This window comes from Gavia stellata, chromosome 6, assembly GCF_030936135.1.
Source record: "Gavia stellata isolate bGavSte3 chromosome 6, bGavSte3.hap2, whole genome shotgun sequence".
Taxonomy (NCBI): Eukaryota; Metazoa; Chordata; class Aves; order Gaviiformes; family Gaviidae; genus Gavia; species Gavia stellata.
Window position 1 is genome coordinate 45,409,161 of NC_082599.1, and position 26,812 is coordinate 45,435,972.

The 26,812-nt window shown below is 40.3% G+C and overlaps 1 protein-coding gene across 1 annotated transcript in view; it reads right to left on the minus strand.

Annotated features, from left to right (window-relative positions):
* Positions 1-2,629: 2,629 nt before the first annotated feature.
* The window catches only part of GADL1 (glutamate decarboxylase like 1), a 113,453-nt gene continuing 89,270 nt past the window's right edge, over positions 2,630-26,812 (minus strand). The window contains exon 17 of the mRNA XM_059819072.1: positions 2,630-2,803. Within this exon, the coding sequence (XP_059675055.1) occupies positions 2,630-2,803 (174 nt within the window). The remainder of the gene's footprint in view (positions 2,804-26,812) is intronic.

Consider the following 26,812-nt stretch of genomic DNA (forward strand, 5'->3'; position numbering starts at 1 on the left):
TTATATATATATCTGCAGTTTTAGATTGACAAATGACAAACACAACCTGTATATATAAGGGTGTCATTTACTTCACTTTTTATTAAAATCACCAGCTACAAAACAGACATTTTGTACATACTAGTCCTAAATAGAAAACTATGAGAAAATTACATTAGTCCTGAAATGAGACCATCATATTGCACACCTGGGATGTGATAAGAGGTCAGCAATAAGAGAAAATATATGGAGATAAGATACATCACACTGTAAGGTTAACCTATGCATTTGAAGAAGTCAATCCACATGTTGATTGGAGATCTATTTTCTCAAACATTAACAAGTTCCATTTTGCTCACATTTAAAAATACTATAGCCAACACTGCTACATAAAGGAACTGGTTACTTCAGTCTGACATGTGCCGTAAGTGTCACAGTAGCTGGACCAACACACTAACATGATAAGCAACAAGACAGTAACACTTTTTTGATAGTAGAGGTGTCACAAAACACCATGGACCAAATTCTTACCTAACAGAAGGTGACATAGCTCCCCCTGAATCAAAAATCAAGTACTCACCAAAAATCCGGACTATAATCAAAACACCCTGACACTGTATTCTGCCTTTCCCTTCAAGGTCAAAAAAGAGAAGGAGAAGGAGTAACAGTCCTAACTCAAGAAGCAACAGCAAAGTCATGCCATCCATCCAGCACCCCTTGCATACTCTGCACTCCACCTGAAGTGGCTGGGAGGCTAAATAAACCTTATGGGCCCTGAATTTACTTAAGTGCTTTCCAAGCTGGTATAGCCAGAAGCACAACATAATAAATGATAAAAGTGAACCGGGTATTACAGGGCAGAATCCAGGGACCACATCATTATATTCATTTTTATGTTAATATCAATGTGGGTTTTGGCTTGAAGTCCAGTGGCTCACTATAATAGCACAAGAATATTCACTTCCAGGACACTGTTAAAGGCATCTGTCAAGTGCTGCAGGGTGACTCTCGCTCCTATCTACTGCTCTGATAGTGTGACCTCCTTGGGTACCATGACTTTGTTAAACTTCCCATACCATCATCCTGGAGGTTGGAAGTAGGAATGTCACGCAATGTTGGATCCTAGCACAATGTAGGAAATGAAAACAAGAAAGCATTGTGTTAAAGATAGCTTTCAGCAGGACAGAAAACATTATAGCAGAAAGGTTCATATTGGTCAGTGCCACCTCAAATATAGAAAGAATAAGGAACAAACATCAAAACATTAAAGTTAAGCAGGCATTGATTACAAGGTGAAAGACATGGTTATTTCCATTAGTTTGCTGCAAGAACTTCACCCCAAGAAATACATTTCTACCTTTATAAAATGAATCATTTTATAGAATAAAAACAGATCAAAAGTAAACTGTAATTCTTAACACAAACATAAAGTTTATAATTTAATTTTGCATTTTAAGGTTGACCAGAAATACTCAGACTGTTCACATCCTAAAATCACAAGCAGGCTTTCACTGATCACCACCACCTTAATCCCAGTGCCAAAATATAAATTATATACTGATAACATAAGATTGAGTCATCTCAAACATGTAGGAAAATACAGACAGACAATGACAAATATGTAATTTTGCTATACTGTTAATATATAGTCACCATGCATAAAAAATATATATCTTTCAGGTAAATATATTTATTTTTTCTCCATTATAATTTTAAAGTGTAGCTAAAAGCTGCTAAATGAATCTTTACACTTTAAAAATAGAGGACAGTGAACAGCAGTTCAGAAATGAGAGGTACCTCCTGTTAACAAAGAGGTAAGAAGTTCTAAGTGCTATTCCAATATTCTCAGCTCAGCTAAAGTGGTGGTGATATTTTGGGTGGGCAACATTGGCAAACACTGACTGGGCCCAATCATTGTATTTCATAGAATCACAAAATCAGTTAGGTTGGAAGGGACCTTAGTAGGTCATTTAGTTACACCTGCTCAAAGCAGGGTCAATATTGGTTGCTTGGGGTTTCGTGCCGGCAGGTCCTGCAAACCTCCCAGGATGGCGACTGCACAGCCCCATGTTGACTGTGCTCTTGCCAGAAAACCTGGGCAATCCACCTAGTTAGGGGCCTTGAGGAACGCTTCACACAAGACCACGATGCTCAGTCTTATCGGTGTAATTACCAACCAGGCACCTACCCTTAAACACATACCAAACTAAAGTATTGACAGAGTAAACAGAGTATTAACTAGCATTTGGAAGCTCACTGAGCTAAATCCACTCCTAACAGCAACTTCAGAGGAGTATTGCCCGCATATGTAAGTGACCAGTTTGAGCTACACTGCGCACAGGCACCCTGTAAATAGCTGCCCTCCCTGGGACGTAGACGCCATTTTCAGAAGTGCTCCCTTCTCGGGGAAACACTTCCCAGAATGGCGGCAGGGTGCTGTCCCCGGCCACTCTCAGCCCCCGTCAGCAAATACTTTCCTGTGAAGGGGTGTTCTACCTGCAAAGCTCTCAACATCACTCTGTAAAATGACAGTTTCCAAGCTATATGTCAAGCGTTTTACTACCTTTCACAAATTAGCACCAGAATGCTGCTGCTATTCTCTCTCCATAAATATCACACGTGAGCAGCACCTGGAGCTGTGGAGCTACAGCTACAAGTCCTTAGCAAGCAGTTCAATTTCATCCAGCAAGAAGTCCATGTCCTCTCGACTAACTTGGGGGCTGATCACCACCTGGCGGAAGAAGTTGACTTTGCCCTGGTGAGGCTGGTACCCAAGCATCATGCTGCCCTTCTTCATCATCCTTTCTTTAATGACGGGAGCAACCTGGAAGCACAGACAAAAAAGGGTTGATGTCACACCCAGAAATACAGCAGATTTGGGCAGGAACTGTATTTTGTGACTTAGGAAGTTTTTTTGAAGTGTCTGAGTTTCGCGCCCCTTGCCTGCCTTCCCACTGCCTACCCCAAGAAACATTAAAGCTCAGACCTGCAGGTTTAGAGGCAGACTGTGCACTGAGACCCTCAGCTTCTGGGACTCCTGGCAGAATCAGAGCGAGATCTAAAACCCTCAAAAGCCTGCTGCTTGGGGCATTCCCCTGTGACATGGGAAAGCTTGGGTTAAGGTCCCTAGTCTTCTTGATTTAGATCAAAAGTTTGAACTCAGGAGGAACATCAACTGCAGGTGGTAAAAGGCAGGATCTCTCTCCTTGTGCTAACTAGGCTAAGCCTGACTGCTCGCCCTTGATGGCCCTTCTCCACATCTGCGAAGTAACTCTCCCTAGGGGACACTCTCCATTGAACCCTTGTGAAACTTAAGCTGCCAAAGAAGTCAGTGTGATGCAAGATTAAGGGTGAAGGCCTGCTCCTGGAGCTTAAGATTTCATCTCTCAGATTTAAGGCGTAAGTAGCATTTGGCTACACTATTCTTGTGTTGAATGGGATGAAATCTCATAGGTGTCTCACTGCAGAAAAAAACCCATGATTAAGATTGGCAGAGTCACGTCCTTATAGCTGAACACTTGATCTCATCCCAGCACGACTGTTAACCTTGTCCAATTAAACTTGAGCTTAACTTTAAGCATGTGAGTAGTTCTGTGTTCTCATGCTTGAAATCAGTCACAAGCTTAAATACATTGCTGGATTAAGTACTCTATTCCTTGGAAGATAGAATTCAACATAAATAACTATTTTGACAGATGCAGTATTTTTAAAAATGTGTTGCATTTTAATATATTACTAATTAAACTAATGTATTTCAGAACAGTGCATTCCTTTTCTTCCTTTTGTGACAGTTTGACTTTGAACTAAACAAATAGCTATATGACCTAACCTTGGTTTCTGCATTAATTTATTTCAGCTCTAGAAGTTACTGCCAGAAACTACCACCTGATCTGCAAAAGAAAAATGATGATGCCAACCTTGCCTTAATAGCTTTATTTTTACATGGCACTTTTTAGTAGACAAGTCCCATACAGCTTGCTTAGATAGAAACAGCTAAGGTTTTCAACACTAACAGCCTAGCTTTCCCATATTTGTTTAGAGATACATGTCTAAATTACCATGGTTTCAAGATGTATATTGAATTCAGAGGAAGAGTGTTTCTGGTTCTAACTTAATTTGCCTCTCTGATTTTGGTTTATCTTTGTGACAAAGCTATGTGGTTTATTTAGTGTTTGTTATTTAAACTATGAGAGTGATAGGGTCAGAATTCTAATTAAAGTCCAGAGTGTGACATCAGTATGAATTATGCACCTGAAAGCAATGAATATCCTTTCAGAATGTGATGTGCAATCAGAATTTTGGGGTTTTGCATATTGCTGCAAGCAAAAAATGAGAAATAAGTTGTGAAAGTAGTTCTGATAAACATTTAGGAAACAGAAAGATAACAATGAGGACAGGAACACTCAGAAGTACAACAGAAATGTTAAGAGGCATACTGTGATACCTTCAGTCACATTCAATAGCACCTTTTCCAATAAAATTTAATGTGGAGCTCCAGGTGTGCCTCCTGCGTAAAGATCCTAATGAAAGCTACCAATGAAAACACAATTCTGCTATGTATCTGCAATGCATACATATTTAGAAACAGAAGTCATCAAATGATATCCCTATACCATCACCCACCCAGGTTTCTGTCTGCCTAGGAAATGATTCAAGGATTCCTCAATTTTCTTGTTTTATAGATCAGAATTACATCAGACTAACCTCATTTAGTCCATACTCGAGAAAAAAACACAAAACACTGGAGTTCTGCTTGGATAAAGGTGATAGCTATTTTGCATGTGACAGCCTTCTTCACCCTGGAAAGTATGTTACTCAGCAAAAAATCCTCTTCTTCAGATCAAATATTCCAAACTGCAGCCTAACAAATCACTGAATGCAGTACTGTGCAGTGCTAACACAAGGGCAAAATCTGGGCCTTATAATTGTTCTTGCACAATTTGCCAGTGGTGGAGTCAAATGGGAGGACTCGGTTGGGAATACTCCTGGTTATGCACACTAGTGAAAAGACCTGCAACACAGGTTCTCTTAAACAGTGAATAACTTTGGCATGATAAAAACTTCTACTTCTCTTACAGTTTGCATGTGTTGAACCCTTCAACAGCACACGAGGCTATTAAGAGCTCTACTCTTACATTTTTATTCACACCAGCCGTGGGCTGAGATAGCAATGACACTATGACGATGCTTGGAAGACATTGCACCCAGGAGGCATTGTGCTGGGCACCATGTACATACAGAAAAAAAAATTCGTCCACCCCTGTACTTGACAAGAACCCCCAAGTGACTTCTGCTCACGGAATAAAGACAGTGCAAGTGCAAGGGGCGAAATGAATTCTTCTTAATATACTTTCTCAAGCTCTTCTTTAAGATTCAAATCCCTATGGCAACTTTTAGCCTTTATTGATGTTCCATCAGAGTTATTTCATCTTTTGTATCACACTATTGATTCTCTTCATCTCAACACCCAGTGCACCATAATCCATCATCCCAAAATGTGCAGTAGCACAAATGGAGACCATGAAAGCAAAAACATTTAGAGTTTCAGTAATTTGAGGACTGTAAATACACTGCATTTCAGTAGGTCTTCTCTCATGGAAAGGTAGAAAAATCTCATTTTCATTATGTCATTCATTATCTCATTCCTCCTCCATGCTAATGAAGTTGTCCTCTTAATTTGAAGCACACCCATCCCTTTTTGAAGGCAAAACAAACACTTCCTACTTAAAAGAAACAAAACAAAACATAAAACTGTCTTATGGGCTTTTGACAGGATTATTTTTGGCAAGATTTTCCATCAAGTATTTTGCATATTCTATTTGCTAACATGATGCAGTCAGTGTAACAAAACTATAAGGGATCCTATCCACAGAAAGCAGTAAGGAACAGAATATATGCACAAATGCTTAAGTACATGTCTCACAAAAGAAGCATTAAATGATACATACATGCTAAGGCTTGGACTTGAGGAGCACAGGGTATGCCTGCTAACTGAAAGTAAAGGCAGCTACCACTTTGCAGCAGAAAAATTAGACCTATAAGGAATTAATTGCCTAGTGAGGAGTTCAATGAGTTTAATTCCCACTGAGGTCAATGAGACCTAAGGATGCTCAAATATCAGAAGAAGCTGCACAGCCCCATTCAGGATAGGCTCTTCGGAAAGCAATTTAGTGAGAGTGAGATTGCTTCACCAGTCCAATTATTTTACTACGGAACTTGCTTCAAATTGTATATCTAATTCTTTATGTGTCCCGTCAGTGGAACAGTCTTGGAATTTTAAGTGTAATGTATCCTAAAACTGAAGTCGTCTTCTCTCCTTTGCTCCCTTCACCACTTCCTTCCCACCACTGGCCTCCCCTGCCAATCCACCCTAGAGATTATTATTTGAAATGCTCACTTCAGCAGCATATCAGCTATCAGACATGCCCTTCTTCCACCCAGGAGTGGAAGGCCATCCTGCAGCAGAGCTGCTCACATTGCACTGTGCAAACAGAGGCCCAGGGAACTGCTTTGCCTGAGGACTGATGGGTGCAAGACAGTCTCCCCACCCAGACCTACACAGAGGCTGTAACATCTCATGCTTCCCTTACTGTCAATAGCAGTTTTTTAAAGTAGAGCAAAAATGACATAGTAGTTTAGCTCCTTCTCCATCTACCTGGGTGACAGGATAATCTCTTCTCCCACTCTCAGCCAGCACTCAGCCACACTACAACAACAGAAAGTTTTAGCCCTAAAATTTAAGCCGTTTCTATCAAGAGTCCAGATCACAGCTGACCCTCATCTATATTCACACTGAAGATGCCAATGTTCCTTCCCAGCATGTACACACACAGAGAGCAGTGTGATAAGTAGCCACAGCCAGCTTGGACACCAGAGCTGAAGTACCTAGTGCCCCACAAGGATCAGGAAAGCAATATATCTCCCTCTCCATATCTCAAGTATCCTTGAGAAGAGTGGTTCTGCACAATCAGACCACAGGACAATTCCTTAAAAACCACTGTGTTCCTCCTAATTGACTCGTCAATGGCATTCAATGCAAGTTTCCCCAACGCTTCAGGAATTTCCACCAAGCTCAGGCCGTGACCACATAACGCACTTCAGCAACCACTATTAAAGACTGACTCATCAATAAAGTTGAACACATTCTCAGCAGGAGAAGCATGTACCTAGTGTCTCCAAGAGCTAGTTCCCAAGTCTGGACACTTAAAATCCTTTCAGAGGACTTGTTGAAACACTTATTTGAGATCATTTCTTCTTCTTCCAGCTAGCAAGACCTCCGAAACCACTCTCACAGCGGTCAAGCTGTGTAAGTGTGGTTCTTAAGCTAGGAACAATTTCCTAGCATATGGGTTTCTTGTGTAAAGTGAAATCTCCAGAGCAGCTCTGTTAAACAGGTGATGTTCCCACCCCGTTAGTCATGGCACAGTATTATGCCTTTGAATTCATTCACTGTAAGCTGCGTCCTGTTGAACAGTATGGATGTTTGTAATTAGAATTGGTTTGTAAAAGTTTATTCTAATTAAAAAAAAAAAATCATAGTAAGATAACCGGATGCCTAGCTTTTTCAAATCACACCATCCCATTAACTTCTAAAATGCGTGCCCCCGCTATTACCAGCTTATAGTTCAACTCCTAGACTTAGTCCAAAATAGCTGATGCTTTCTGATGACAAGGGACAGAAAAGAGTAATGTAGCTCTTTTGTTCATATGAGGTAAATCCACCGAGTCCCCACCCCCAACTGCACTAATGCTGCTGGGTATGGATAGCCAAATAAATTGTCTTAAGGAGAAACAGAATTTCCCAACAAATATGCTACTTTGTTCTTGCTGAAATAAAGAAATAAGCACCTACTGGTTTTAATTAGCCTCTTATTTTTCTGCTCTAATGTTGTCTCTGACAATTGCAATTAACAGATACACTGAAAGTGGAAGAAAGCTGAGGTTGAACAACTGCAGAATAGCTTGCTGATAATGGAAGACTATGTCCAACCTTGGTTATGAATTTCTTTCTCCATGCCCTCCCTTAATCTGTAAGGGATCTCATTTTAGACCTAATCCAGTATTTTCAAACTGTCCATCACAAATTATTTTCTATGCCTCTGACAGTGTACCTCTGTCACCTGAATGCTACCTGTACTGCCGTCATTCACACCAGATGTTGACATATATCACAACAGCTTTTCAAAACTGTAGGCTAGATGCTATACTCTTTAAAAGCAGCATTCTGTAAATTTTGTATTTAAACACTAAGGCAACAGAAATGAGTTGCAAATTGATGACAACGCTGGGTAAAAATATTCTGCTAAGCAATGAATTTATGAAAATATATTGCTTCAGGGGAAAAAAAATTGTGAACTTGACAAATAGTCCAAGTGAAAAGATAGCATTAGCCAGAAAAATAAAGAAACCAGAAAAGCCTAAAGGTTTTCTAAATTTTTGAAACAAAAATATTTTGAGTATTTGTTTCAAAACACTGTTTTCAATTAAAACTTAAATTCAGTTGGAAATTGACCCATTTTTATTGCAGCCAGTAGGAAAGGACTGAGGAAACTGAAACTAAGCAAATTGCTTCATTTTAGCTTGCCTGAAACCAAAAATTTTTTCTGGTCAACTAAAACCAAGAATTGCTCCCAATTTCTTAATTTAATGGCCAAACCAAAAAATCCATTATTTGTACAACTATAAATATGTGGGATCAAAAGTGCTGACGCTGCTTAACTGAAACATCTGTAGAATTTTTGGCTCCCTGAAAAGGCAGAAAGTATGAGAAAATTCAGGGGACTGCCTGTTCTGTCAGCAAAATTTGGCTGGGAATCTCATGTGAACAGCTTCAAGTAGTGTGGAGGACTCTAAACGTGCTAGCCCAGCAAGTACTACAAAGTCAGAATACTTACAAAAACTGGTGTTAATACTGGCAACTGCTATCAGAAACATTTTTCCAAATCTTTTGAACAGTTCCCAGGCCACTGAGCATCTATGCAACATAAAGCTGAAGAGCTATTCCAGCTGCTGACAACAGCGACCCCCAGTCACTGGACCCCATTCTGCTCCTCCTGAAATTCATTTCAAAACTGCCAGGGACTTCAATGGAAGCAGAATGCAATTATCTAAATTTCCTCCTTATGTGTCTGCTTCAGGTGGCAGTTTGCAAACAGCCTTCAGCTTTTACTAGAGAAAGCCACACTTGCAGTAAATCAATAACCTTTCTAGGGATCCACAAAAGCAGGCTAGGCAGTATGGGAAGGACAGGAGCATATTAGCAGCTCAAACTATTTCTCTTCATTAAATACAGCCTTGATGAAATATTCTGAGGTACTGAATACTGTACTAGAAATTGGCTGAAGATTTGTAGCTAGAAGACAAAAAAAGTCGCCTGTTTGACAAAATGGAAAGATCACATCCTTATGATTTTACAAATATGGAAAACACATTCTGTGTTCTTGCCTCAATTATTCCTTGCAGTGGAAGACAAGTTTACACAGAACAGTCTCATCTGACCACAAAATTCTATTTTGGCTCCCCCAGAAGGGGCAAATTTTTATTTGGAAGTTCATGATTGTTACTTAAAAGGCAACTTATTGGCTATTCAAATGCTGACAAGTTATGATTCCTGCTAGAAATGACCAGTTTCGATTTATGTATATTCCTAAGAAAACAACTATTATACAGCAATTGCCACCAAAACAATAAACAAAACCCCAATTCAGTGAAGTATTTGGACACAATTTTAAACTTTCACATATGGACTATTCATTTCAGTGTGTCTTCACAATATTGTTTCTTATCTTGCCTAAATGATAGCACAGTGGTTGAAGTACTAGATACAGACTCGACAAATAGGACTGGTCCCTAACCCTGCCAGCGCCTGTTTGGACAAATCATTCCATCTCTTTCGGGTAACAGGTTTCTTTTTCCCTTCACAGGAGGCATATAACCCTTCAGGGTAGTGAAGTCTCTATGTGTTCAGACATCTATCGTAATCGGCCCTGATACCTCATGGGTGCTCTGTATGCTAGTATGATATATATTAAATAATTTCTGTACCAAATAGGTCTTGCAAACATCTGTCACAGCATATCTGCTGCATTTCCCAGTGTGACTGCAGAAGATAACTTTGATGTCAATGATACCAGTCAGTATTAAGTAAGAACAGTAGCTGGCATTTTAATAGCGATCATTGGATGCAATACAAGTGAACAAAACACTTTCCTTGGTTGCTTGTAATCACAAAACTAGCTAAATACTATAAATATTTGGAAGAAATAGTGCTTTCCACATATTATAACACTAAGAAAGTATATCCTCCACTCTTAAATATCTTTTCTTGCCTTGTGCTGCAACATCAGTTGCTGGCTTTAAAACAACAGGCTTTTTCCCTTTTGGTGATAATTAAAAACAAACTCAGACCATTTGTCAGCTGTCACCCCAACTGGGACAATCGAAATGCCAAATATTTGCACACCCAATCACAGCTTTGTTCCTGTAGCCAAGGCACTCTGTAAAACCCAAACATGTTTTTCTTTTGTCTAGAATTTGTTCTGGGCCCACATCCCTAAACCACTAATAAATTATTGCCGTACACTGTTGCGCCAGTGTTCCCCTTATGCCACACCAGGCAACAAAAGGAGAAATAAGTGCATTTGTCAAAATAGCAGTAACCACTTCCACATTCTTCAGAGTAACTAACATATCAAAGTAGAACAGATGCTGCTGTATTTTTGTCGCAATACCAACATTCTCCGTGCGCCTTCAACTCAGGGCTGTGCAGTACATCTATGCTATCATATTTTGCACATCATCTTCTCACCCATTGCTTTGTGCCAGAAGACACATTAAGGAATCCCACAAATCACTCAAAATGACCTGACTAATAGGAGATGGCGGGCTGGCTTCGGATTTTGATTGCCTTAAATGACTTCTTTAGCTGGTCATTTACGCAACAAAAAATAGTCTTCAGACAAAGGCTTTTACACTAATGGTATTTGCCTCTGAAAAGGAGGAGCCAGAACAGACAGCACCCAGAACAGAATCAGCACTTAAAAATGTTTGTGTATGTTTTTACTTACAGCTAAAATGTACATTGGTGAACAACACAGTTTTCTAGGTGCACAGTCCCATGTCTTCTTCTGCCTGAGTACATGTTGCTTTTCAAGACAATTCACATGGATTTTTATTATTGTTCTGTTATTTCTGTTGTGCTTTACCAAGGTCTTATTGATAAGCCACGTGGAAAGTGTAGGCATTAAGAAAACTCCAAAGGCAAGCACACAACGCTATGAATCTAGAGCTCTGATCTGTTTAAACAAGAGTTGAGCGCTACTGGTTTTATAAAAACAATTATTTTAAAAGCTTTCATAGTATACACAAGGTTCTTCTGTGCAACATTTTGTTAAGTTCCCATTTTAGTGACTAGGTTTTCCAGTCTTTCAACCCTGCCAAAGACAAGTTCCCCTTCTCTATCCAGGATGAAAAGGATAGCTTGTCATCTTGAAAGCAAGAGTAACTAACCAAAACAATATCCTTTTTAGTTTGTATGCATAGGGATGAGCTTCTGTTCTACTCCATTGGGGGAAAAAGAAATCACAGTGCAATGTGAACGTCTGGGGCTGGGAGGAGCACTTTACAATAGGAAGATTACATTATACAGTGACACAAGTTCAAAAACTCAATACACTTCTGTTGTAGAAAAAGGAATGTCACTTCAAAAACCTGGAATGATTCCCAACTGTTAAGATCTTATTTACTACTTACACAAGTCAGCTTCTGGCATAAGGTAGAAGCACCTTCCGTGTTTGCATTACAGTAAGGATTAAAGAACAGTAATGCATCTTTATTCATATTCTTTAACCAGATCTAAAGAAAAATTAGTATTACAACAAACCTAGATATCTTCGTGTCTTTTTTTTCCCCTCCTTTAAAAACATCATAATGACCTTCACAGAGGCTGCTTACAATCTTTTGGAGAGGGTGGGGGGGGTGTTGTCTACCATGACCCAGACTGCTGCCACAAAACCAAGGCTGCTGTCTGATCTGATCACTCAATTTAACAAAGAAAATTATCCCCTTTTCCCCTCCACCCAGTGAAATATAGGACCAATAACTGTCAGTTATTAGAATTGTTTTGCCTACCTGAGACTCATTTATTTAAAGCCTGATCTAGACATGAAATAAAGGCCACCAAACCCTTCCACATGGAGCCCTATGAAAGTAAACAACACTTTCCCCATGCACATCTTGTCCCAGAAGAATGTTCATTCTAGCTCAGCTTTCCTTCTCTACTCATTCCCAGTGAGCATGTTTTCCTTTTTTTTTAATCCACAACCAAAATGCAACATATGTTACAAATCTCCCTGCTTAAGTAGGTGGACAATCAGGAAACAGAAGTAACAAAGCAGGATCCCTAGGGTTTCAAATTTTCTTGCAGTCTGAAAGGGGGGAAAGCGAAAGGAAAATAATGATTTGCACCTACAAGTATTTACAAACTAAAGAACCAAAATATAGGTAATGATGATTAATAAAAGTCTTAGCTAAATGGAACTAGACTGCAATCAATCCTTATCTAATTTAAGGGCAGCTGGGAGGGGAAAGGCACACTGGGCTCAAAATTTAGCATCCCTCTTGCAGAGATTTGTAACAATATACTTACCTCAAAACAAATACATGGAATAAAAAATTTGCTAACCACAGGCCTACCCTACACCCCTATAGATATGGCTCAGCATTCAGAGGCACAGACTAAATCCTCTAACCCTGTACAACAAATTGGTCTGAGAACTTTATTCTTTTGCCAGTCTGACCTGGTATTTACTCTGGACATGACAAATGCCACAATTTCCCTTAGTGCCACAGTGTGCTGGTTTGGCTGGGATGGAGTTAATTTTCTTCATAGTAGCTAGTATGGGGCTGTGTTTTGGATTTGTGCTGGAAACAGTGTTGATAGCACAGGGATGTTTTGGTTACTGCTGAGCAGTGCTTACACAGAGTCAAGGCCTTTTCTGCCCCTCACACCACCCCACCAGCGAGTAGGCTGGGGGTGCACAAGAAGTTGGGAGAGGACACAGCCGGGACAGCTGACCCCAACTGACCAAAGGGATATTCCATACCATATGACATCATGCTCAGCATATAAAGCTGGGGGGAAGAAGGAAGTGGGGGACATTTGGAGTTATGACATTCGTCTTCCCAAGTAACCGTTACACTTGATGGAGCCCTGCTTTCCTGGAGATGGATGAACACCTGCCTGCCGATGGGAAGTAGTGAGTGAATTCCTTGTTTTGCTTTGCTTGTGTGCACGGCTTTTGCTTTACCTATTGAAGTGTCTTTATCTCAACCCATGAGTTTTCTCACTTTTACCCTTCCAATTCTCTCCCCCATCCCATGGCAGGGGGACTGAGCGAGCAGCTGTGCGGTGCTTAGTTGCCGGCTGGGGTTAAACCAGGACACACAGCTACCTATAAATCACACCAAAAAGGTAAAAATGGTACAATTAGAAGAAAAAGGGTGAAAAAAGGTGAAAAACTTGCACATTTTTGTCAGGCCTCCGCACCAACATATGTATTTTTATGAGAGAGAGGGAGCACGCTTAAGAACAATCTTTTGATCTTTGAAAGTAGTTACAATCTACTATACAAAACTCATCCGTTAAAGTCTGCTAGATTTCACCTCCTTTATTGCAAAGGTTCCACAGAATTCAACAAATACAAATAATCTTCCTACAAAATTTATAAAGTCTCCAATTGATCAGTGGCTCAGGAAAAAATTCTCTACGTTAATCAACATTCACCTACAGAAGTCTGCCATTGAAGTCACTGGGAGTCTTCTAGCTGAATTCACCTGCAGTAGAGTTAGGCTAACACATGTTTCCTTATAACTCTGTTAAATTTGAAAGGAAGGTCTAAATATTTGCTGAATGGATATCAATCTCAAGTATCTTCTACTGTTTTTAGAGGAAGTCTTCTCAGTTATAAGAAATTTTGCAAGACTTGTAGATATTTCTGACCGTACTGATCCCTATGGAGAGTAACAAGAAATTCGTCCCTTGTAGGCATGAAGAAGAAACATATTCCATCGCAATCCTCTTGAGACACCTACAGTTAGAAAGGAATCTGTTCTTACATACCTGCAGCACAAAATGAAATCTGAAGTCCTAGAGAAAACTTTGTATCTCAGTACACATGAAGGAGCAGGATTTCCTCCCACTCACCTCCAAAAATATTTCTGACACCACTCATGACATTACACAAAATATAAAGACTACTTAATTGAGCAAATGATGCAAGCTATGCACTTTTTCTGTGGCATTACTATTAATTGGGTGGGTTTTTTTAACATCTCTGAAATCTCTACTTCTCAAGCAACTGTAAGGAAGGGCAGTTTTATGTGAAAAAAGGACAAAGAGTTTAGGCCCCAACCCTTTTTTCCTCTATTTGCAAATTCAATGCTTTCTTGCAGTTTCTTAAAAGAAGCGTTTGATGCAGCAGGAGGGAAGTGCAGCACCCCTCTCCTCCCACTGAAGTTGGCGATAGGGAACAGAAGAGTGCTAACATAACAAGTAGATACTCATTTAAGTGGAGGCAAGTTTAAGATTTATTGACCTGAGAGCAAGAGGTCAATATTTATTCAGAGAACAATAAATCTTGATAGTTGGTTCTAACAGATGTTAATCCAATGTATTATTAAATCCATCCCATTAAGGCTAATTAGATTGTGTGTCCTCGTGAGCCTTGTTGCCAATAGTCATTAGTATTGCATGGGTCATAATTACTGTGGTTTGATAATTAAATCAAATAATTTCCAATAAATTTAAATATCTGGGGATGTAAATACTTATTTTTTTCTCTACCATGACTATATTATTGTACATTTCATTGTGTTCTTCCTTCATGCTGCTGTAGACCCTCCTTCCATTCTTCTGCCAGGACAAGCACAGCTAAGGAATCAAATGCTTTGTTTGAGCTATACCATTTTTTCAGCTTTCTCATTTGTCTTAAAAACCTGATACTCCTAAAGCCACATCCATCTACTGTTCATTCACCAGGCAGGTAAGGAGCAGGGACACAAATCAATAAGTAGCTGCTGTCAAGAAAAAGAAAAAGGGAAAAGAAAAAGGAGTCATACTCCTAAGTATAAGTGAAAAATTCCTTCTATTTTGGAGTTTTACAGTGCTTTCCATCCCCACATTTCAATGTACTTCATAGATAAGAGGAAACACTATCATCTCCACCTTAATCTCTGGAAGGAACTGAGGCACACAGAAAGGAAATAAGGACCAAGGTCTTAACCACAACTCTATGCCAAAGCTAGACATCACTCAGGTACATTAGTGAGTTAGTGAGCAGGACAGGGTATTTTTAGTGCAAATTTGTCTTGCAAATACTCTTGCAGATTACACACAAACTCGCCGCCATTTGGGTCAAAGTGCTTTCCTTCCTGAAGGAACCACAGCTAAACTCAGGCATCAGGCTGCAATACAGAGTGGCCCACTTGCAGTGCAGATGACAGCTCCTCCAGTGGTTAACACTCCATGCACTCACAGCACACACCTAGGGCTGGTGACTGGTGAGAACATCACTGTTGGTGAAGACTTAGTGAGGACATGAGGGATCACAGAAAAATCAAATCACGGTCGTTCCATCTTCTTTATGCCACACACATCAGTTCCCAAGTTTCAGTTCTGTATATTGACTTATATCGATCCTTGACAGTATTTTTCCATCAGGACCTGCATCATTTACAGGCAATAGTTGCTTATTTCTGTAAGAGTCTCACACGTAAGGGGAGTAATAGCTTGAGAGGAAGTGTTAAGCATTGAACTGTACATTACGTGTTACCCAGAGACATGGCCTCCAGCACTGAAGGTAAAATGTGGAAAGTAGGATTCAACTGCCATCATTTTGGCAGTCTAAAAGTTGGACATCTAGCCTAAGCTAGTCATCTAGGCTTTTCCTTTAATTAATGGAGAAAATGAGGCACCTCCAGAGAGTGATTCACCTCATCCTAGAGTAGGCATCTAAGATAGATGGGCTTAATTTAGAAAAGCTTCTCTCCTCCTCCATGGGCTTCAGTGGAAGACCTCTGGCTAAGTTTTAGATGGCTGAAGCAAGGTAAGACGAAGTTTATGCAGACAGTTTATCTCAAATCAGAGATATCCAAAATCCACATTCCTCTGCTCTTTCTAGGCTATGGAACTGCTGGATAGGCCCAAGAGCTGCACTGGTCACAGTGCAGAGGGAGGATATCCAGAGTACAAGCAGAGTCAAGGGAAACCAAGTGCTCCTCTGGTGAGTAACATGGTAGCTGTGCGTTAGGTGATGTAACTAAAAGCTAACCACAGAGAACACAAAGATCCAGCAAGGATCAGATAAACAACAACAGGCAGAGGAACCCTAGTAACCTGATCAGGGAAAATAGAGCACATCGCACTGACTTCTCCTCTGACTATCAAAGGAGGACACTTGTCCCTGTTGTGAAACCCACAAAAAGAAAGAAATGAAAAACTCTCACAGGAATGCCAGACAAGGGGTACAGTACTTACTATGGAATACAGAAGGAAGAAAATTCTGTGACTGTAGAAAACGTATTATGGGATGCTTAGGTGAAGGGGCAGAAGTATGGACAGAGAGAGGTCAAGGTGAATTGGGCAGGAACAAGTGTGGGGAAAATAAAGGGAAAAGAAGATAAACAGGGCAGTCAGATACAAACAGACTGCCAGTCAGTACGCTCACCTAGCTGTGCCCTGCACTTGATCACAGCAAACTATCCTATATTCTTATTAAACCCTATTTCTTTCTTCTTTGTGGATGTATGAACACTAGTGAACTTCAAGACGGACGAGCCAGCTAGGAGGATAAGAGGTCTGAGTACCTGCAACCTAGAAGGTTTGCAGACCAAGGTGCCAGCAGCTGGATAGACTCAATATCTAAGACTAGCTACCAGGGAGACCATAATGCGCATATATTTACCCCACAAGATTTCAGTCCTTATCAGCTGAAGAGAATTGGGTGGTTCATACTGTTCATATCTGTATGACCATTATATGCATTTACAGGGGTGCCAGTAAAGACACTGCTCTCTGTGTTGATCTGTGTGGCCAGCTGTGTGTATATTGCGTATTTTTTTGGGGGGGGTGTGTGTGTGTGCACATGTGTAGTCACTGGATATGGGGACAGGGAACCACACTGGCCTCATGTCTATTGAGCTGGAAAAGGAGGTGTCCTGGGTCCCAAGGACACCGGAATTCAGCCACCTTCTGACATTGTACTGGAGTGCCACTGCTTTGAAGTCTTTACTGTGGTTGGCAATTTTCACTGAAATTGAGGGGACATGTGCTTTGAATCATTTTCTATACATAAGAACTCATTTGCATTTGATCCCAGGAGCATCCCATTGGTCCCACACATGCATACTGATCATTAGAAAACTCTGCCTTCGGGGTGGAGGTTCATCTGGCTTCATCTGGCATGAACTTGTAATGGAACTTCAGACTAGGATCAAATCCACAGATGCTTTTACCTCATTATCCTATTGTATGTTAAGTTCTCTGAGCTCAAAAACTTAAAATGCACAGAATGAGATAATGTGAGGTTTGCAGTTCTGATTCTGTTTGAGGAAGAGCCATCTTTAACTAAGAACATTTGTGAGAATACGTGCTAACACCATAATAAGGGCGTGTCTTTACTCTCTTGATGCTACTTCCTTTCATACATTCAGAGACAGTTTTTATAAATTTAGTGCATACAAATCCCTTTGGTGCACTGCTGCCAAGCTGGCTATGTGTTCATGCACAGATCCATTTTTCATGTGTGCACAGATTATTTGCATGCATCTATTACGTGCATGCAAGTGTATATATGCAGCTGTGTAGGACCAATTTAGAACAAAAGTCAGACTTGCAATGGACTCCTCCAAAAAACATAGATATAAAAAACAAGCCAAAGAGAGAACTCCATCTAGTACATGGCACAACCTCCATCTCTCCAACGTGCTACAGAGCAATTGACTCTCCACATCTAGCATGGCTACAGGCTACTGCCCTCCTACAAGCTTCAAACAGTTGTTATTTCACTTCCCTCAGATGATTCTCATTATAACAGGGCTGAGTGCTGAGTTAAAAAGTCAGTGTATGAATCATATCATCAACTCAGTTGTCTGGAGTCTTGCTTTTCCATGCATTTCCTCATTGCTACATGGATCACCAGTGTAAAACATGTTGTAGCCGCATCAATTTTCCTTTTGCTCTTTTTAACCCTACAATTGCCTGTGAGCAGATACTTATTTACTGTTATCCAACTTCCTAACCACTGACGATCTGTGCCTTCACTGCCTGCCTCACAGAAGTTGCAGAGACTTACAAATATTTAACTTGAGATTATTGCCCAAGGGGGATCTCTTCATCCAGCTTCTGCGATAGGGCCTCAGCATTGCGTGTCTGTGGTGTTCTCAGTAAGAAAAAAAGACAACTCTCAATTTAAGCCTAATTTAAACCATACCATTGCTACATGCACCGTCAGATCTCCTCCATCTTTCCACATGTGAAGATGGCTCTGCAGCACGGTATCTTTTGCCATAGCCATCTCCTGTGGGACAACTGGAGCAGCAAAAGGGATGGTTCCACAAGCTTTTAACCCCGCCAGATGAAGGGTGTATGCAGAAGAATGGCTCAGAGCACTAGTCCCCAGACAGACTTCTGCTGCTTTACTTACAGAGGACAAAAAAGGCTCGTAGCTATTAAGACTTACTATTTACGTGACACCATTCTTTCAACTGTTTATTTGAACTACACTATTAGCCCACAATGGCTATCATACAGTCCTGTATGTTGTCTCCTTCTATTATCTAAACACTGCACCTTTAATGTTTTCTACTTACCATCGCTCTACGCAGTATTGTACTAACTTTCCCCATGTCTCTAATCTGCCTACATCCATCTATCAGCCTCCATTCCTGAAAATTATACTTTGATTTTTTAGTAAAAGGAATATTTTTGACTGATTCTTTTCAGTGGAATTAATTTTTCCAGTTACAGCATCCAAAATACATCTTGCAACCTTTCCTTTTGAAGCCAGTAGCATTTCCAAGGTACAGGATTAGAGCAGCTTTTATAATTTCAGGGTGGGCAGTAGGGAAATGGTTTCTCCTTGGTTTCTTTTTAATCTTATAAAAATCTGTAATTATGTTTTCAGAGTAGTGCTCCCCCTTCTCCATTACTACCTTGTACTAACCACCAGTAATCAACTTCTGCATTTAGAGACTGGATTTCAGTCCATAACAACTATTTTAAGAACTGGTATATTCGAATTTCTGTATTGTGGAAACACCACTAATTCCAGCTTGAAGGTATGGGATATTTTATGAATATTTGGTGATCACACAGACAAAAGTACTAACTATATGTTTATCAAACAACTGATTCCAACAGGAGATATGAATTCAGCAGCAACACTGAACACTTTCATTTCTACCTTAATCTTTAAGAGGATTCTGCTAAAAAGATTAATCATGCAGGGACAGAGAAAAAAGTTTAAAAGCTTGGTAGGAAAAATGGCCAGTCTCATGTGTTTTCATTTTCCACTGTCAACTGTGACTTTGGGAAGCAGAAGAGAGCGTACAACTTGGACTGCTTTTGATCACCATCTAGTGCATGAATTGAGAAACTGCGCAAATTTAAGGAGTGACTTCCCGGTTTAAAATTAAGCAACAGTAGGATTAACAGTTCTTTCCATCATTTTAGAAGATCTCAGATAGGCTTAGTGAACTTGAAAAAGCGGGAATTTCCAGATGCCCCTAGCTCTCTGATGAAAGCCAGATGTTTCATGTTTTCTACTAGTGCTGTGACTGTGATGGTCTAGGGATGTAAGTAAGGCAAGACCTGTATAGGGAAGTAGTATCCTGTTCAGGCCAAATTGCATAGTGAGAAAAAGCAACACGGTTTCAGGCAAGGAGTCCTTTCATCAAGTCTCTGTGTCTTTTCCAGGTGTCCAAATGTTACGTTCATTTCATTGTTGTCTGATTTTTAGTCAAGATTGTCAGAAATACTATTTGCAAAATTTTTCACTTACAAAAATTGATTGTGTGTTTTGTTATAACAGAAACTCACATTCTGATTGTGCTTCAACATTGATCCATGCAATGGGGACTTCAAGGCCGGTAAATCAGCAAGACAACTGGACAAAGGAAGACCACCAATACCACTGGGGATGAAAGGATGAAAGTCCCTGGCACCCTTAGGTTTTGATCATTGCAGGTGACTCAGGATAACTTGTACAATGCTTTCCAACAACGCCGGCCAAGCAAGTAGCCTTGCCTTTCAGAAAGCATGCTGTGATTCAACACACAAGAACTCACTGTCTTCACACTGAGGAACTTAAAAAAGCTAAAACAAAACAGAAAACACATTTTTACTGAAACAGGGTCATACCTTCGATATTAAATAATAATAGTGTAAATTTTCAAAGATCAGCAGGAATAATTTCAGAATATTACAGAAGACATACTTGGAAGAAGCCTTTGCCTGTAGACAGCAGAAGAGCCTTCTTTTTAAATGGAAAAATACTACTTTTCCCCACAATAAAGGCAGGCAGGCTCCTGCCAGTCCTTGTGAGGCCAGGTCAAGGAGCAAGAAAAGATACTTTGACACCATGACTTACCAGTAGCCTATAGTCACTTTTATTCAATATCTACCCATGCTAAAATCCACATGGAGCAACTAGCCGGAAGTGATGTCTTTAGGTATCCCTTCATGTCTGAAGTTCAGACCATCAGCTGAATTGTCATGAAGGGAAAAAAAAAAAAAAATCCCCAAAAAACCCCACCCCAAAAACCCCAACACTCAATTGCTGTTAAAACTGTATACTAACTCCTTGAACAATACTGGATTTAGACCCTATATAGGACATTCAAATGCTTCGGAAGGAGAGAACTGTGAAATCTATTTTATTAGACACTGACCTCCCAGTGATAATTATTCAAAATATCTTACTCAAAATAACTTTCTAGTCTAAACTTTGCAAGCAATACATAATTTTATACAAAGGATTAAAAAAAGAAGAAGAAAGAAAAAGCTAGTGCTGCCTGGAAAGTAGGAGATAATTCATGCTTGCTATAGTTTATTTCTTAACAGCTCATGCCTTCAAAACAGAGCCGGCAGTATTACTGAGGAAATGATGTTGATTTAAGAACTGGAAGAAATTGCCTTCCCTCCTCAAACATAGTTTTTTTTTCCTGACTGCACCAAATAGACATTAACAGCGTGTGCACTAATCAGCAGTTCCAACGTATTACTGTTGTTCTGGTGCCCCCCAATGGTCACCTGGCTTTACTACTAGCTACAGCTTAAAAACCTCTGTTGAAAAAAATATGTTGCAGGTGTAACCCCCAAATGCACGTGTAGCTCGTCATCCGGCTGGACCTGAGCTCTAAGCCCTGACACAGCTACCGGCACTGCAGATTTCCCGTACGTGGTTTCCAGAGTTGGACATGCAGGGCAGGTCCTACAGCCAGGTACTAACCACCATCCCTCACCACTTCCAGCAGAGTGCTTTGGGAGCTTGAGCAGTGAGCCCTAGAGATGAACACAATTACCTCATAGCTACTGTTGATTGCTAAATTTAACCTGATTCCCAAGCCCAGATGCTATGTCCAGGGTCTCTGTAGAAAACTGCATTATATTAACCAAACTGAGGCATCATTCAAGCAGCTAAGATACACGGATACCCAGCACTGGCTGTGTCTTCCCTCCCTTCCCCAGTCACCAAATCCTGTTATCACACACGCTGACCTAGCCCATCCGGACAGTCCCCATCTCACACAACAATCAGTTTTGCAGTATGATACATCTTCATTTCCAACCATACCGTGGCACGGAGAAATTAATCATTAGTCTATAAATCAGCACTTCCCTCTGAACTGATCACAACCTGACTATATTCACTGCAGCCAAAGGAAAAGGATGGTCCCAATCCCAAAGGGTGTTTCAAAAGACTTAATTTCCAAAAAACTTCAGATGGAAAATACAGTTTAAAGCTATATTGAAAGCTTAAAGCTCTATAGGAAGAGATTAGATGGTCAAAAACTGCAATCTTTCAATCAAGAAAGAAGACAGCTTTATCTAAAAGCCCATCTTGGTTTATTGGCCAACTGAAGATAGCACAGCAGCATTTAACACGTTGAAAGGGATGCAGATCAGATAGCAATCAATGCAAATGTGACATGGATAAAATTTATCAGAAAGAAAAGAAATCCTTGTTTGACAGGACTAAGGAAAGAAGAAACACTTTAGTATGTACATCAGGGACGAGTGAAGCCCTACCTATGGTTAATCATCAAAAATGCAAGCAGGGCAGAAGTGTTCAATAAGCTTTCAATTTCTGCAGGGAGGAATTCCTACCACAAATCTGATGAACTTTCTGAGCCATCAGCAGCTATTGGGATGTTAAAGATCTACTAAGGGCAAATTTTTAGATGTACAGGCCCGCATGGCTTGTACCCAAGATTAAAAAAGGCTCACTGAATCTTTGGATAATTTTTGGGATACCATGGAAATTTCAGAAAACAAGCACCAGTATTAGAAGTGGTAAGGAGAGAGACCTAGTGAAATAAGGATGCTTAAGCCAGTATGAACATAACGTTGAAAAAAAAAAAGAAACACTCGTACTGGATTTAATATACAATTAATTAAAGGATAGGAATATATAGTAATTTTGAAATTGATAGAAACAGATTTAAAATTTAGTCTTTTGTGTTCAGTTACATTTGTATCTTTGCCAAACACCATTTTTTTGGCCTGCCTTCATTATTTTGCTGATATTACAAGTTTTCTTGATGATATACTTTCACTTAGAGCATTAATAAGAAAGCCTTAGACAAGCCATTTAGATGAAAAATAGCAGGAACACTTCACACAGCAACAGCACAAAAAAAATTAGGACCACAAAATAGCAATACAGTAAAACTAAGCAAGATTTGAATAAATAGCATATCTCCCTCCACATGTAGTAAATAGGGCGTCAATCAAATGTTGCTGCTAGTGAGGCTTCATAGAGATCAGGATTAGCCTTGATGCTAATCCTCATTGTTGGTTTTCTGGAAGTCAATAAATGACAGCTGATACCATTTGCGAGTGAGCAACTCACAAAGGGAGAAAATCAAGGAAGACAAGCCACTGCACAGACATGGACTGCTCAAACCCACTCTAGCAATGGCTTTTTAATACAGCCAAAATGTAAGTTGTGCATATAGGAAGAAAAGCACAGACAGCTCAGAATGAATGACTATCCTAAAAACAGTGACTCTGAAAAAACTGTAGCAGTCAACAATAAAACAAAATTCGTATGAGCTTCCAGGTCACATATCGGAAACCAAGAATCCTTCCTGGAAAGAAGCTGACTCCTCTGCAACTGTTTCCACTCTACATCAGAGCCAAAACCAGCTTTAAAAAGTTCTGTCAAGAGACAGACTACAACGTTTAGTAATTAGGTCATTTATGTGGATGTTTTAAAACAGGCAGGGCTGCTCTTTAACACAGATCCCCAGATCCTAGGACCACTGGTTAATCTGGGATGTCAGTCTGTTTTCCATGGGCCAACAGGAAAAAAAACCCAAGATGTCTTGACAATTTATTTTGTTCTTGAAATAGTCATGTATACACACAAGAAAAGTTTTCATTTCAGCATTCATCATCACAATATATATATTTTACAAAGCCTCATCAGCTTGAGATGCCAAAGAAATACACTAGAAGAAAAAAGTTACTATGCTCCACAATTTCATGAACAAGTGCAAAGGCATTAAGGAGGCAATTTTATCTCCACATGCAGTAGTGGAAACTCAGGTGCTGGCACACAATTCAGATGTTCACCTTTCTTGGGTTTTTTTCTTAAAATGGTAATGAAAAACTGGAAGGATGTTGATGACAGCCACAGAAATGATTCAATGGCTAATGAAGACTTAAATATGTGAACCTATTTAGTTTATAAATAAAAGAATGAGAGGTGACTTGATGATAGCTTATGAGCATGTGAAAAGGGAAAAATAGAGAGCACTATTTTAGTGTGGAAAGGTATTTTTTCACCACCTTTTTTCCTCCCTTTTCAATCAATCTCCTTTCATACAGGAAGGCTAATTAGCCATTGAAAAAAGGTGCCAAGGAAAATGGTAGTTTTATAGTTCCATGATATTTTCCAGTCAAGAATAGATGCCTTTCTAGAGGATGTGCTTATACAAAAGTCACTGGGCTACCCAGAGAAAAGTCCCCAAAATACAAAGATGGCCAGGTAATTCCTTCTGTCCTCGAGTTCTCTTTGATCACAGGCTTCAGTTTTATGGCTAGATGCAAATCAGCTGCAAACATGTAAATCAGTTTATTCATTTATTTTCATAAGTCATATGCAGCAACCTGAAGCTTGTTAAACAATGGCTAATACATTCCTGTCCGGCAGGCACAATTCAGTTTAAGTGCACTTTCAAGGGGAAGAAGGTAAAGCCAGCTGATGCCTTCCCACAGATCTTTGGACTGACTGCAGCCAGTTCATCTGGTCTGCCCAAAAGAGGGAAAAGAGAGCGGAACTGCATCCACTGTCCAGATGTACCTCTCCCAGCACACATGGTCCGTTCAGAGTAAGAGCACAAACACTGTACTGGTGAAGAGCTGCTGCCGCAGGAAGCAGCAGGGAAGGGCAGAGAGACAGGGGAATCGGCAGGGAAAGTAAGACAGCATCATTGCCCTTCTTTGGCAGACAGCATGCTTTCCTCTGTGGTACTTGCACACCTATTCAGGTGTCCCCCCCAAAAAAATGCATCTTTTGGACTACAAGGAACGAAGTAAGGACACTTCCATGCACTACCGCTCTTCCACAAAATCTACATAAGCTGTCCAACATAAGCAGAAGTGTAAAGCAATAGATGTTTCATTCATACCCTAAAACAGCCACTAAACAATTCTTTCATCAAATATTTGTAACCCAGGTATGTTTGTCATTCTTTTCTAGAAACATTGCATATGCCCTAATGCCCATATCCTTTGCAACTCTGCATGACATGGGAGTTCTCCACTTATACCTGATATAACAAATACCATTAAATATCTCCCCAGATAGGTTAAACCAGTATTGAAATTGTCACCCATGTTTCAGACTACAGCTGAAGTTTACCTTTCCTCTGAGGTAAAATAAAGGCTTGTACTGTTAAGCAGCTTCTGTTTTCTGGCTGATAAGGCAGAAAGATATCTTATCTTGTTTTTCATCAGATACACAGTACTCATGCTGTAGGGGTCTATTAACTAAGGGTGAAACTTGAAGATTTTATTTTCCTTCCCTATAAAATGACAAAAAAAGTCACTGTGCTATTTATCTTGTAGTCACTATTATTGCACTACAGCCAATTCATTGCTATTATTTATTAAACATGCCAAAAAAACCCAGAATGCTAGGAAACACTTGGTTCATTCAGAAACCACAGCAGGTACCAGCTGGCAGGGCAGAACGGTCATCATGCCCCCAGGAAGATTTGTAACTAGAAGGAAACTTTATTGTGGAGCATAGAAAGGGTTTGTTTAAAAGGCCACTACCAACAGACCACACTAGCACTCATTATTCATTCATGAGATTGTCGTTTAGCCCACCTGCAATTTCTGATACCTTCATACAATAAAGCATTCAGAGAAGCTCCTGTTACCATACCCTTGCAGAGGGAGAGGCTGTGATTAAAAAGGTGCCAACCAAGAAGGTGGCTTCCATTCCACATTACAGTTTTGCTGTGTGCAAAAGCAAAAAAAATCTTGCACTAACAATTAAACAACTGCTGAAAATAATTTTTGTTTGGCCACATTCTTTGCTTTTACTCTCAATGAGATTCATCCTACGCAAAGGACCAACAGGAGCGGCAGACATTACTTTTATCCTACATATATCCTTTAGCACTGAAATATCAAGTATTAGCAAGGTTAAGGAACATATATAACCATCACATATCACGCCAGAGACTCTGCTGGGCAATCACCTCATCAATCCCTAGTGCACCCTAGAATGTTCACTGCAAGCATTCACCTAAAAATAATCTGTTATTCCCTCATTTGCATTCCTCAGTCATCAACCCCCTTCAGTTCAAACTCCCACTGTGTATCAGAAAAGACAAAACTCCTGATCCTCTGAACTACATACCAAAATCCTCACAGGGAAGGGGAGCCACAGCTTGGACAGCTGCAGGAAGGGCAGCTATAGGAGCAGCTTACACGCACAAGGTAAAACAATGACGGTCCTCAGAGAGCACCATTGCCCACTGTGGGATGGCACTGATCTGGGCTCCACAGCTGCCTCGCTACCTCTAACCCCGAGGGCTTCAGATCAGCCGGCACATCCCACACCAACCCAGTTCTGCTACAATCTCACGATGCAACCCTGGCACAGGAGCCCCGTGATGACAACTCAAGAAAGGCGCAAGGGCCTCAATTTGGCAAAGCTTCCTAGAGTTTCATTCCAAGTTTTTTTTTTTCTGTCAGTAGAATGCTGCAAAAGTCAACCTTCCTTCCACCTCCTTCACATAGGAATAGAATTTATCCCCTGTGCAAACCACAGAGCACCAAGTCCACAAAATCCTTCTGTGACTGCTGTTTTCCTGAGACAAGACTATACATCCTCCCCATACCCACACAATAGCACCTGTGCAGCCCCAGGGTTGCAAATTATTGCATTCTCATCACCAAAGGACCAGTTAGGATCCCTCAGAGAGCCCCCGGGGCTTCTCATACGAAAGGAGTCAATTCAGAGCTGGTGTGCAGACCAGCTTCACAGACCCAGAGAACATGTTCAGGGCCCCTGTGGGACCGTTCTGCAGCCACCCA